The sequence below is a fragment of the Scomber scombrus genome, chromosome 16 (genome assembly GCF_963691925.1).
Source record: "Scomber scombrus chromosome 16, fScoSco1.1, whole genome shotgun sequence".
NCBI classification, from domain to species: Eukaryota; Metazoa; Chordata; class Actinopteri; order Scombriformes; family Scombridae; genus Scomber; species Scomber scombrus.
This window is the reverse complement of record NC_084985.1, coordinates 3280703-3293540: the sequence shown is the minus strand read 5'-3', so window position 1 is coordinate 3293540 and position 12838 is coordinate 3280703. Positions and strand designations below refer to the sequence as shown.

The following is a 12838-nucleotide window of genomic DNA, read 5'->3' as shown; positions in this document are numbered from 1 at the left end:
CTTTCTTCTTCTTCTTCTTCTTCTTCTTCTTCTTCTTCTTCTTCTTCTTCTTCTTCTTCTTCTTCTTCTTCTTCTTCTTCTTCTTCTTCTTCTTCTTCTTCTTCTTCTTCTTCTTCTTCTTCTTCTTCTTCTTCTTCTTCTTCTTCTTCTTCTTCTTCTTCTTCTTCTTCTTCTTCAGTAATCTCTGGTCCCACAAATCTCCACGTCGTCAAGACGACCTCCACGTCTGCGGTGGTCCAATGGGAGCAGTCGCAGGGTGAGATTGACAGGTACCGTATGACTGTGTCGCCCAAAGACGGAGTAGGGAAGAGTCAGGAAATGACCTTCCCTCCTGGCAGAGACTCTGCCCACATCCAGCAGCTGGAGGCGGGGCGTCTGTATGACATCACACTTGTGGCAGAAAAAGGCAGAAGTCAGAGTGAACCTACGTCCACTCAGGCAGTTCCTGGTGAGTAAAACCAAAGTCGACTGTTGGGGTGTTGATGACATTTTATTTTGGCCTAGTTAAAGGCCCTGAAAACATTCTTTCTCCATCAGTTTCTTAATACAATTGGTTATATTGTGATTTTGCCTTTGATTTTCTCACAAATTTGAAGGTGGCAGGCAGCTGGAAAATGGTGATGTCATATATTTCTGTGCATCAATCCAAGTTTAGCAATATTTTAATTTTTAGAAAAATGTATGACAGTAGTGGGAGACTTGTTGTTGTTGACTCCTGTTGCCAGCATATGCACCTATATAGCCCTGGAAGAGCAGAGTAACTGCGTTTTTGAGTACTGAACCCTAAATCAAGAGCGGCTTAGGATGTTTTTTTTGTTCCAAACTTGAACTTTAAGTGACAATAGTTCATATTTTCCTTATTGTTAACAAATCCCATGAATAGAGCAAAACTGACAATGAACTGATTTACTAACAAGCATTTTGTGATATATCTTCTTCTGTGACATATTCCTTCCTCACCATGAACACACACCGTAATTTATTTGAATTCAGTCCCATACACACTGTGCTGCTGCCAGAAATACTCACTAGAGCACCATATATGGATTACTCCACCACTGAAAATAGTTCATATCTAATGAACAATTTCCTCTTCTTTTAGTAATGTTTGCTAAAAACAGTGGCCAGCTGTTTAAGGTAACTACTGAGCGTCTTTGACAAATGAACAATATATTTGTGAGTAATGATTTCTGTCCTCAGTAGGAACTAATAAGCTTTTGTTTGATAGCCACAGGCAGGTTCGTGAATTTGGAAGGTATTGAGACATTTAGTTACACGTTGTTTGTCTTGGTCATTTTGTGAAGTTTCATTTTGAAGACAATCCAGTGGGTTGTGAAAGAGTTTTTTAAGAGGTAACACGATCCTTCATCATCATCTGAAAATGTAGATTTTTATAGGACAGTGAAAGTTAATTTTCTTACAGCAACAGAACAAAGAGATGTAGAGATAGATAGAAAGAAATATAGACAGGGATAAAACCTGGAGTTTAACCAAACAGGAACAAAAGGGGAATAAATCTCTTGCTCCAGCGTTGCTACAACTGTGAGTGAGTCAAATGTTTCTTGTCCAAACTGTATTCAGGTGAGGATAGTTTTGCTCCTGCTAAGTGAGAGCAAGTGGAATTTTATGTGACACCTCATTATTCAATGGAACACATCATAAAAAAATGCTTTAGAGTGTGTATAAAGTTAATAAAGCGATGTGCGGCCTGAACTCTAAAGGACCAAAAAAATGTATGAGTTCCAGAAGAAAATATTCTGTTTTCCTTAACTCTGTCATGATATTTCCTTCTCAACAGTGACACAGACACCAAGCATGTTAAATTCCTCTGTCCAAGTTCAACATTAATTACATTTAAATTTTCTCCTTGCAGGTTTTACATGGACACTGTTGCCCTTCATTGTTTTTTTGTTCTTGCATAACAATGATCATAATGAATATTAATACTGCTTTTCTTCCTTTTATTAGATCTGACACATTTTTGATTTTTAAAAATCGGCAGCATACAATGAGCTTAACAATAAACCCCCCCCATTCACATCTTTAGGGAAAACATTACCAAAGGTTACCATGGCAGCTGCGACCACGCAGGTCACACCAGCACCAGGACAAGAAGATGGCGATAGAGACCAAGAGTTGAACACTTCTTCTGAAAATCAAGACTTTGACCAAAAGAGGAGGAAGGAGGATGGGACTGACTCTGTAAAAGACGGGGGTGTCATTGGTCTTAACAGAGACCACTCAGCCACTGTGATTGCCAGAACTAAACCTCTGGTCAGCAGAAAAGATGGCGCCAAGCCCGTACTTGCTGAAAGGCCTGCATTGTCCGGTAAGCCAAATGTCCCAAACTTTTTGCGTTTCAATGCAAGCAGAGTGGGACCTGGAGGTAGAAAGGTTGGCCCTGGCACAAACCCCCTGCAAGGAGAGAGGAAGAAGCTCTTTTTAGCCAAAAGACCTAGACTGCTTGGTCCCACTGTAAGAGACAGGACACCAGAGGATACAGCTTTGACTGTGAGAGACCCTAGTGTAGATGCATCGAGTACTGAGAGGAGGGAAGACAAAAATTCAGCTATAATGTCTGGAACCGATTCAGGAACCAACTCGGAGGAACCAACTGTTGCTCCTGGCACACAAAAGCAACCAGATGTTGGCACAGAAGTCCAGAGAGGTGATGCTGATCCAGTGTCTTCAGAGCCAACTGGGGCTGGTCAAAGCCATGAGAAGAAATGTATGAATAAAATTAAAGTGACACATATCAGATTACCCCTTAAGGACAGGAGCAGTGGATGTAGAGGGGATGGAACAGTGCTGGAAGGAAAAACTACGTCAGACCCACATCAGGGCTCTTCTGAAACAGATGATACACCACTGGAAAATCATTTTGATTTGACGCCATTGTCCCCAGAGACTGATCCCAATTATTCACCTGATCCTTTACATAAAATCCTCACAGACACTTTTGAAAGTTTGAATATCACAACATTTTCTGTTCACCTGTCCAAACCTGCAGACCTTTCTGATGATGCAGCAAAAGTGAGGAACCATATTTTAGGAGGACTGAGACCACTGTCACCATCCTCATTATCTCAGTCAGCCTCATCAACCTCACAATCATCATCCCTGCCATCATCTTCATCATCATCATCTTCATCTGAAGAATCAACGTCACTCACTTCATCTTTAACATCAACAGCAGCACCATCATTAACATATTTAATCTTGTCATCTGCCTCATTATTACCATCATCACCATCATCACTACCATCATTATCTCCATCACCTTCATCATTGTCCTCTTCTAGTTTAGAAAAATCTGATCCAGGGGAAAGCAATGAAGCAGATATAGCTACTGACGAAAGTACCCCTAGCTTGGCATCACCAGAAGATCGAAAAGTACCCCCCAGAGAAAGTGGCATACCTGTTTTCCGTCGCACACATCCAAAACGTCGCCCACACCAAAACATGGTACACTTTCTAAACCGAACCCGACTTAATTTGAAAGCTCCTTACCATTCTGGTTCACCTCTGAACCTCATCCCTACAAGAGCGACAGAAACAATGCATACCCCTGCAAGTGAGTTATCATTGTCACCATCTTCATCTGCTCCAGAGGAATCATCTTCTGTTGAAGTAAATGCACCAGTTAGTGATACAAGTGCAGACAAAGATGAAGCAACTACCCTTACATCCTCAGGAGCTGAACAAAACCAGAAAAAAACGCCAACAAAAGGAGGAAGACTCCCGATTCGTCGTCTTCCTTCAAAATTGGGAAACCGGCGTCGCCCAAATGGACCTTTTCAGAACCAAACTCGCCCAAACTTGAGAGTCCAGACTCGCCCTACTCAACCTTTAAATCATGCAATGGAAAGTGGTACAGACCCTATTTCTCCTAATGAATCACCAGCCCCCTCATCACCTCCTTCCAGTACTAAAGAAAAATCTTATGTTGGGCCTTTCCAAAACAGAAACCGTACATACCTGAGACCACCTCATATAAGTCCCATTCCTAAGCCTTTACCAACGAGAAAGCCAAATGGAAACGTTGGCATTAGGGGAGGTCAAACTATCCAGTCAGCAAAGGAGAATACCCCTGAAGTCCCAGTTGACCCATCTGGAGAGCAGGGTGACAGCAGACCTACCCAAGAAGTCAAAATTAGACAATCAGACCCTGTAGGGGACAATGATCTGACTCAAACTATCAAATCTGGGGAAGAAGAAACCCAGACCCCAGAATCTAACTCTGACTCTGGCATTCATAAAGAGCGAGTCAATGCTGCCAAAAATACTGGCACTGCAATTCAAGGTAGACCAGTTATCAAGCAAAAAATCACACTTCCAAAGAGACAACCACCAACTAGAAGAATAACAGCACACAGCACGCCGATGAGAAATATTGGTGGGAGCCATAGGGTAGGGGATCCAAAAGCAAATCATACTGCAAAACATGAGTTTGACAGTAAAACTGAACAGACAGGAAGCGATAGTTCCAAATCTCCAAAGGAATCAGATGTCTCTTCTTCTGGAGTCAAAAGGGAACCTCTGGACTACGTGGGAGTGACGAACCAAACCTCAGATGGATTTACAGTTATATGGGATGCACCTGAGGGGAAATATAAAAACTTTGTGGTGACCAAGAAAGAATCTGGAAAAGATGAAGAGCCAAAGGAGGAGGAAAGCAGGAAAGAACTGGAAGAAGAAGACTCTGAGAAAGAAGATGGCAAAGAAGATGCTGAAAATAGAAACACTGAAAATGAAAACAGAGTACTTGAAAGTGTGGGCACACAGATACCAACCATCCAAAGCATCAAAGAAGTCAAACCTGCCACAGAAAGTGACAAGATTGTTCTTCCTGGTTCAGCACGCTCCTTCCAGTTTGAGGATCTGCCTCCGCAGAAAGAGTACACTGTGACCTTGCTTGGAAAGGGCCCTGGCCTTCTGTCCAGACTGCACAAGCTTGTCATCAGTACAGGTACAAGCTATTGTGACAGTAGAACAACATGAATTACTACTGTACAATGCTACAACATTATTGTCAATGTTGAGAAGTCAGAAACCTCACTCCTTTCTTCTTGATTTTGCACCTCAGTCTATTTACAATAAATAAACTGTCCACGTACATGTCTTCTATGTTGTGCTGATTTAAACACAATTTCACTTGTAAACTAATTATCACATGTCTCTAATATGAATGGAGGTGTTTGCTTACTTACTAAATGCTTCTTCCATTTTCATTTCAAGAGCTAAAGTGGTGTGGTGCTCTTGAAAACTGTAAGCTTGTGATTTACAGTTTCAGTTTCATCATCCTGCGTTTTTCTTGTTTAATCATTGGTTCAGTGACACGTAACCTGTTTTGTTGTTTGTTTTCAGCACATTTCAATGTCGACAAAGCCATCTAAGCCACTGTGTTTTGTGTTAATACTGTATTTGTGCAATCACTCTTCAGCATTCATGAATATTTGAAACATTGATATTCATGAGTTATCATGCCTTATAATACTCAACTCTTTCTCAACCATGAAGTCACACTCAAGTATTTGATGTCAAACCTCACAAAAGTTAATTTTTCAAAGTTTCTTAATTTGTCAGTGATTATTGATCATAGTAGTTTGCGCTGTCATAAAGTTAGCTATAGGTAGATAAGATAACCGTACTGAATGTCAAAACTAAATTGACATGTCAAAAAAGCCAATAGTTGTGGCTAATTATTTGCAGCTGTGAAATAAGTCAACCCTGTCTCCTAAAATTAAACATAATATATACCACTACATTGTTTCCCGTGTTGGTATAGGTTGGGATGGGTGGTGGATGTACAAAACACAGGATATGGATACAACAAGAAAAACATTTGACCATGGAATAACTGGTCATTTAAATCATGTCAGCTTGTTAGCTAGCAAATTTGTGCACTGGCTAATGCGTCTAGTTTTTGGTGGCTGGTAGCTGCATGTTGACATTAGCATTGGTTGCCTTTAGCCTGCTGGTAAGTTTACCAGCTAACAATTTGTTCAGTTTAACTTAACTTGGACACACAGAAAATGTTGTTCCTACAGTGTAAGAAATGAGAAACCAAGAATCAAAAGTAGTTTTAACGTCCTTGTTTATTCAAAAACTTTCAAACCTTCCAAGCAGGTGAACTTTGTTTCCCAAAGTTTTAGCTTTCTTTTTCTCAATCTGGTACATCCACTCAGTCTTGGACAGAAAGCTTGACAGAACCTTTTAAGCTGCGTTCACACCAAAAGCGTCTGACACGAATTGAGCAGCAAGTCTACATAGAAAATGAATGTAAATGGCGCGATAACGAGATTTTATATCAGGCGGCGTGAATGAAGCGTCTGAAGCGAATGAATGAATGAATCATGCGTCTGAAGCGGCGCGAATAAAGTTGGAAAAATTGAACTTTTCAGGCGACATCCAATCAGCGGCGAGTTTGTCCCGACGTCACAAGCGCGAATGAAGCGACAATCCAAAAATTGATATAGCAATTCAAGCGATTGTTTCGCGTCAGACGCTTTTGGTCTGAACGCCCCTTTATGAGGCTAAATTCATTCACTAACCTCAACTTCAAATTAATATTCATTTGAATAATCCAAGTTGCCCCAGTTCATCATATAATCATATTAATATTGTACAATTCTAAAGTAAACATCCAATGCTAAAATTCAGTCAGATGCAACTAAAAGCCACACATCTGTTTCCCAATGATTCCAGGGTTGCAGAAAGACAGATAATCTCAGTGGGTGAATTGACATCAAATTAGAGTCCACACAAAAACAAAAAACAAACATAACGTAACATAACATCATTCATTCATTGCTGCTCTGGTCTTCTCTCATTCAGGGTAAGCTAACAGCCAGCTTCACTGACACCCCTTCACTTCTCACCCAAACCAGGGTAAGACCACGGCTGGTCTCTACACATTTGGTCTGTCTTCACCTTGTGCAAATTCTAATCCTATAATTACTACAGTAGACAGTATTTAACTTTTAAGGACCTATTTGGGGACACAATATGGATCAAAAAGTTGTCAATTATTAGTCTATTGTTTGAGAGTGTGATGATTCAGTTGTTTAATAAAAAATCATTCACACTCCAAGTTAAAAATCTGACATAAACTTCACTTTCCTTCTTTTTTTTAGCTCTTAAGACTGCATTGAAATAATATCTAGCTGTTTTGTTTTCTTCCAACCTTAACAACCTTGTGAAATTGTCAACTTTTTCTTTCTTTGTGTTAACGTCCGTCATTTCTGCCGCGCTTCTTTTTTCAGGTTCGAGTGACCAGCTAGCTTATAATCATGTCTTCATTCTCTCTCTTTTGCTGCTGTCCAGGATCCATCGTCTACATTTAATTGTGACACTTTATGTCTGTATATGATCTGTATACTGTATATATGTTTGCAATGTACATATATACACAAAAACTCATCGGAGCACTAATTGCAGATGTGTGGATGAATAAATAATAAATATGCACACTGTTTCCTCTACACAAAACCTTAGGATTTATTGTTTTTTCACTATTTTTATTGTCACTATAAACCTTTTTCTACTTCTATCTCCTCATGAAACTTGCTGCATTATGTTCCCACTTTATTTTACTTTCTTTCTACGTCACTATATCTTCTTCCATGTTTTTTCTCATTGCTCTTCCTGTCTTCATAATTTTAATTCCTATTTTGTGAATGTCTTCTTTCTCTTTTTCACATCATTCCTTTCTTCCTTCCCTCCTGTCAATCACCTCCCTCATTGAACTCCTCTCACCATTCAGGCCCGGAGCCTCCGACCGACATAACCTTCAGTAAAGTTACAGAAACATCTCTGACGGTGTCCTGGACCAAACCCAATACACCCGTCAGTGGTTTCAAGATCACATACACACACACTGAGGAAGGTGAGAAATACATTCATGTTTTACTAATTTACATAGATTTACATGGCACTCAAATAAGCAATAAAACGAAGCAGATATTAAGAGTCTGTCATCTTCCATTTCATCATGAAGAGATGCCCTGAAAAGAATAATAAAATATTTATATAGCGCATTTCATACACAATGGCAACTCAATGTGCTTTACATAAAACAAACATTTAACAGTAAGAATTGGAAACAAAAAACATGCAATTTGAGAAATAAAAATAAAACCCAATAATAGTAAACACATGGAAACATTCAAACATACAATGAATCCCCCTCCCCCCACTAATAATACAAAATAAAATTAAAAAAAGTACAGAAAAATAGAAAGAGAAATTAAATAAATAAATTAAATACAATTTTTTATTTTTTTTTATTTAATTAAATTTTTATCTTTACTTTTACTCTTTTAAATTGAGCTATTACTATTCAGAAAAAATACAGAATATGAATGAACAACAGAATGACTCATTGCCCATCTTTTCTGTGCAGGTGAGCCGGTGTCAGTGTCCGTGGACTCGAACAATTCTTCTCTCGGCCTATCAGAGCTCTCTCCTGGCTCCTCATACGAGGTCAATGTGATCTCCATCCTTGGATTGGACGAGAGCGACCCCATCAGGGAATCTGTCAGGACACGTAAGTGCCGCAGCCCACAGGTTTCCCCTCTTCACTTTGATTTATTGATAAAAACAAGATGAGTTTGTCTTAAAAACAGCAGACATCCTGTGTTTATTATGCTAAAAATGACAAACTGAGTTGCATAAAATCCTTTCATGACTTAATCTAAAGCCAAATTCTTTAACCCTCCTGTTGTCCTCGAGTCAAGGAACGAAGGGAGGAAGAAGGAGGAAGAAGGAAGGAAGGGAGGAAGAAGGAAGGAAGGAAGGGAGGAAGAAGGGAGGGAGAAAGGAAGGAAGAAAGAAGGAAAGAAGGAAGGGAGGAAGGAAGGAAAAGAAGGAAGGTAGGAAGGAAGGAAAGAAGAACAGGAAAGAAGGAAGGGAGGAAGGTAGGGGGACGAAAGAAAGAGAAAGAGGGAGGAAGAAGGAAGGAAGGGAGGAAGAAGGAAGGAAAGGCAGGGAGGGAGGAAGGAAGGAAAGAAGGACAGGAAAGAAGGAAGGGAGGAAGGTAGGGGGAGGAAAGAAAGAGAGAAGGAGGGAGGGAGGAAGGACAGACGGAAGAAAGGAAAGAAGGAAGGGAGGAAAGAAGGAACAGTAAAAACAGACGGGGTCCATTTGACCCGGGTGGACGACACGAAGGTTAAAACAAGAGTTATGATGTTGTCCTGTTTTCTTTCTTTTTTTTTTTACTAACTTCAAGACAATTAAAGACCTTTGTAGTTTCTAACAATCTAAACATGCATGTTTCTTTTTATATTTTTTCTTCATGTATTCAAAAGTCACATCTTCCATAACATCTGTGAGCAGGTGCAACATCTGGAAACAAACTGTGGATATTTTGAACTTCTCTCAGCGGAGTCTCAGCCTGGATTCGTTCCAGTGCTCTGTGTTTCTTCAAAATCCTTTTTCCTTTTTCAGATGATTCCCATTGGTGACGTAACTGTTGACAAACCAAACACAGTGTCTCACAGTGTGGATCCTCTCTGTGCTTACTTTATGGATGTTTTTGACCTGCTTTCATTTAGTAGTTCATTTATTGTTTTTTGCCATTGTTGTGCTCTGTTTTGACCATTTTCTGTATCTCTTTCTTTTCTCATCTCTCTCACTCTCTCAGGACCTGACGCTCCTACAGACCTGAAGGCCATAAACGTCACAGACACCAAGGCCTTGTTGTTATGGCGTCCAGCTTTGGCCGCCATTGATAAATACACCATTGTTTACAGCTCAGGGAAAGGTAATTGATTGTTACAGCAGTTCTGTAGTTTATTGGAAAACAAAATATAACTTCACTGTAACTGAGTCAAAATTTAAAGGATGATGGTTTATTTCAACGTTTTCATTAGTTCGGTTCCAGAGAAAAAAAGAGACTGTATCACACCGATTAATTCACAGCCTTTAACTACGCAACCAGACAGGCAATGAATTAATTGAACTGCCTATAACTGAGAAGCACCTGATCCTACTTGCTGAAATCTTAGAAAAAGATTAAAGCAAAAGCCAATTATAAAGGGGGGAAAAATCATAGACTGTATATAAAATGGACGTAATATCCGTGACGTCACCCATTGGTTTGTGGACTGCTGCTTGGAAGCGAATAGTTTCGGATCTGGGCAGCGCCATCTTGAAAATATCAGGTGCATGCCGGGTAAAAAAAAAACCACGGATTCTACTTATATGGGCATCAGGAGGAGCATGAGGCGCCCTCCTGAACCTGTGAACCAATCAACCTGTCAATCACGACGTAGCCACGCCCTAATGCATACCCTGCTTTATCGTCACATATAAAATCAGGGAGGCCAAAATGTCCCAAATGAACATCGTACTGCATTGAAGAAGGCTTTAAACTAGCGATTGAGACCATAAACACATTTTGAAAACGTTTACTGAGGTTATAAATCAAGTGAGAAGTTGGTGAATTCTCCATTGACTTGTATAGAGACGGAAGTCCTTTTGACACCAAAACGGTCGCCCCCTGGTGGCCTTTTGATAGAATGCAGTTTTAAGTTACTTCCGCGTTGGCATCATTTCAGAGGACCGGAACTCCCCGCCTGGAAAAAATGCATCTTTCCTGACAATTTATGAAAATAATATGAAATACAGTTGATTTATAGTCCTTGTCAAAACAATTACAAAGTGCTTTACATGGCAGACATAAAAGGAGCAAAGTACAGAATAAAAAACAAAATAAAATACACAAATATTTCCACGTATATATAGCATTCAAAACTAATAAAAACAAGTAAATAAATAAAAATTATAAGAAAACCTACTGATGGAAGAAGCAACTTTTCTTTTGTATCAATTCTAAAATCAACTAACAGCCAGTGTAAGGACATTAAAAAAGGAAATGTGTGGTCTCTTGTTTTTGTGTGTGACTTGATTTCTTATTTACTGTATGGAAGCTAATAGACCATTGTATTAATCTAATGAAATGACTCAGTACCCTCAATATTGAGATAAAGCCAAAAAAAGGCAAATAAGAAATAATAAACAGACTGTGTTTGTAAACTGAGTAAAATGTAAACTGATGATTCAGAGTTGTGTTTGTTCAGATTCACCGTTGACGATCACAGTGTCTGGAAACGCAGCGGAGCAGCAGCTGAGCGGTTTGGAAGGATCCACCACCTACACCGTCACCATAACCAGCGAGTTGGGCAGCCAGAAGAGCTCAGCAGCCACCACCAGCTTCACCACCGACAGCGGTCCGCACACACACACACACACACACAAACCCTGAACCTTTAAACTGTTATGTACTATTTATTTAACCTTTATTTAAACTCTCTGAGGTTAGCAACCATCAGCAGCATTACAAGTTTCAGACAGGACAACATGTCATCAGGGTTAGGGTTAAAAACCAGATGACGATGTATGAAGGCTCAAAGAACAGTGAAAAGCAACTGTCAGTGTCAGGAAAGCTAAAATTCCTCAATGTTCCAACCACCTTGAATTGAGATAAAAAGTTTGATTTATCTTTCCTATGAAAAGTGTCTGCAGCAGAAAACATAAAAGCTTTCTTTCCGCTTTCTGTCCATACATCAGGGACAGACAGCATGTGCTCTATGAATGTAGAGCTGGGAATATACAGATTTTGTCTCCTTTTAATCTTTGTGTCGTCCTCCCGTCTGTTGTGACTGTTCCTTCTTTCCTCCCTTCCTTCCTTCCTTCTGTCCTCCCTCCTTCTCTCTTTCTTTTCTCCCCTACCTTCCTCCCTCCCTCCTCTCTTTCTTTCCTTCCTCTCTCTTTCCTCCCTTCTTTCTTTCCTTCCCTCCTTCCTTCCTTCCTTTCCTTCCTTCCTCCCTCCCTCCCTCCCTCCCTCCTTCTCTCTTTCTTTCCTCCCCCCTACATTCCTCCCTTCCTTCTTTCCTCTGTCCTTCCTTCCTTTCCTTCTTCCCTTCCTTCTTTCCTTTCCTCCCTTCCTTCCTTCCTCCCTTCCTTCCTTCCTCCCTCCTTTCCTTCCTTCTTCCTCCCTTCCTTCCTTCTTCCTCCCTTCCTTCCTTGACTCAAGGACAACAGGAGGGTTAAAGAGACTCAAGATTGTCCATCATAAAGCAGTAACTGTAATTCCCCCACCTCCTTTTCCAGGCTCTGGAAAACTACGTGACCTCATGGCCAGCCAGGTAACCCCTCGCACCGCCGTGTTGACATGGAAACCACCCTCAAAGCTTTTGGGGAGCTACAAGCTGACCTATCAGACAGAAGGTGGAGAAATGAAGGTAAGAAAATGAAGTAGCTACCTCCTGGAATCTCAGCATGTAGAAATGGTGAAACTATTTTTTACAACCATGAACTTTTCTATAATAATATTCAATGATTAGCAATAACGATTTGTATATTTTTATCGGTGCATAAGTAATTTTTCCTGTAATTTGGGTTTCTGGAAGTTTTATACTTTGATAAGAGAAAAGAGAAATGAAAGAGAAATGTATGCATCAAAAGAAGAATCTGTACAGAGGGTTAAAACAAGCTGGTGTGGCATGTTTTTGATCAGTCTGGCTTACTTCTACCAAATCTCCTGTTTTTTTCCCTTTGTAGGAAGTGATCGTGGATGCCTCAGTAAGAGAGTACAAGCTGACTAAGCTTCATCCTGGATCCAAGTACAATGTACAGCTGCAGATGGAGGGAGGAGGAGGCTCCATCTCCACTGACTTCACCACTGGTACAACAGCTTCTTATATCACAGTATTGTCCTTGTTTCTATATTTTTCTTCTTGTCAACAAATGTCAAGTTTGGAGCCAAATTAACATTAATCTCCTGATATGTCTTATTCCTCTGTGCCGTAGACCTCCGTTGTTGTCCAGAAACTAT

At 40.1% G+C, this 12838-nt stretch overlaps 1 protein-coding gene across 2 annotated transcripts in view; it reads left to right on the top strand.

Moving 5' to 3' along the window:
- The window catches only part of LOC133995999 (tenascin), a 57445-nt gene that overhangs the window by 38918 nt on the left and 5689 nt on the right, over positions 1 to 12838 (top strand). Inside the window, exons 8-15 of one of the 2 annotated variants that reach the window (XM_062435516.1) lie at positions 179 to 448; positions 2048 to 4969; positions 7766 to 7888; positions 8405 to 8548; positions 9644 to 9763; positions 11082 to 11231; positions 12115 to 12245; positions 12565 to 12688. In XM_062435516.1, coding sequence (XP_062291500.1) covers positions 179 to 448; positions 2048 to 4969; positions 7766 to 7888; positions 8405 to 8548; positions 9644 to 9763; positions 11082 to 11231; positions 12115 to 12245; positions 12565 to 12688 — 3984 coding nt within the window. The remainder of the gene's footprint in view (positions 1 to 178; positions 449 to 2047; positions 4970 to 7765; positions 7889 to 8404; positions 8549 to 9643; positions 9764 to 11081; positions 11232 to 12114; positions 12246 to 12564; positions 12689 to 12838) is intronic. The other variant, XM_062435517.1, reaches the window with a different exon arrangement.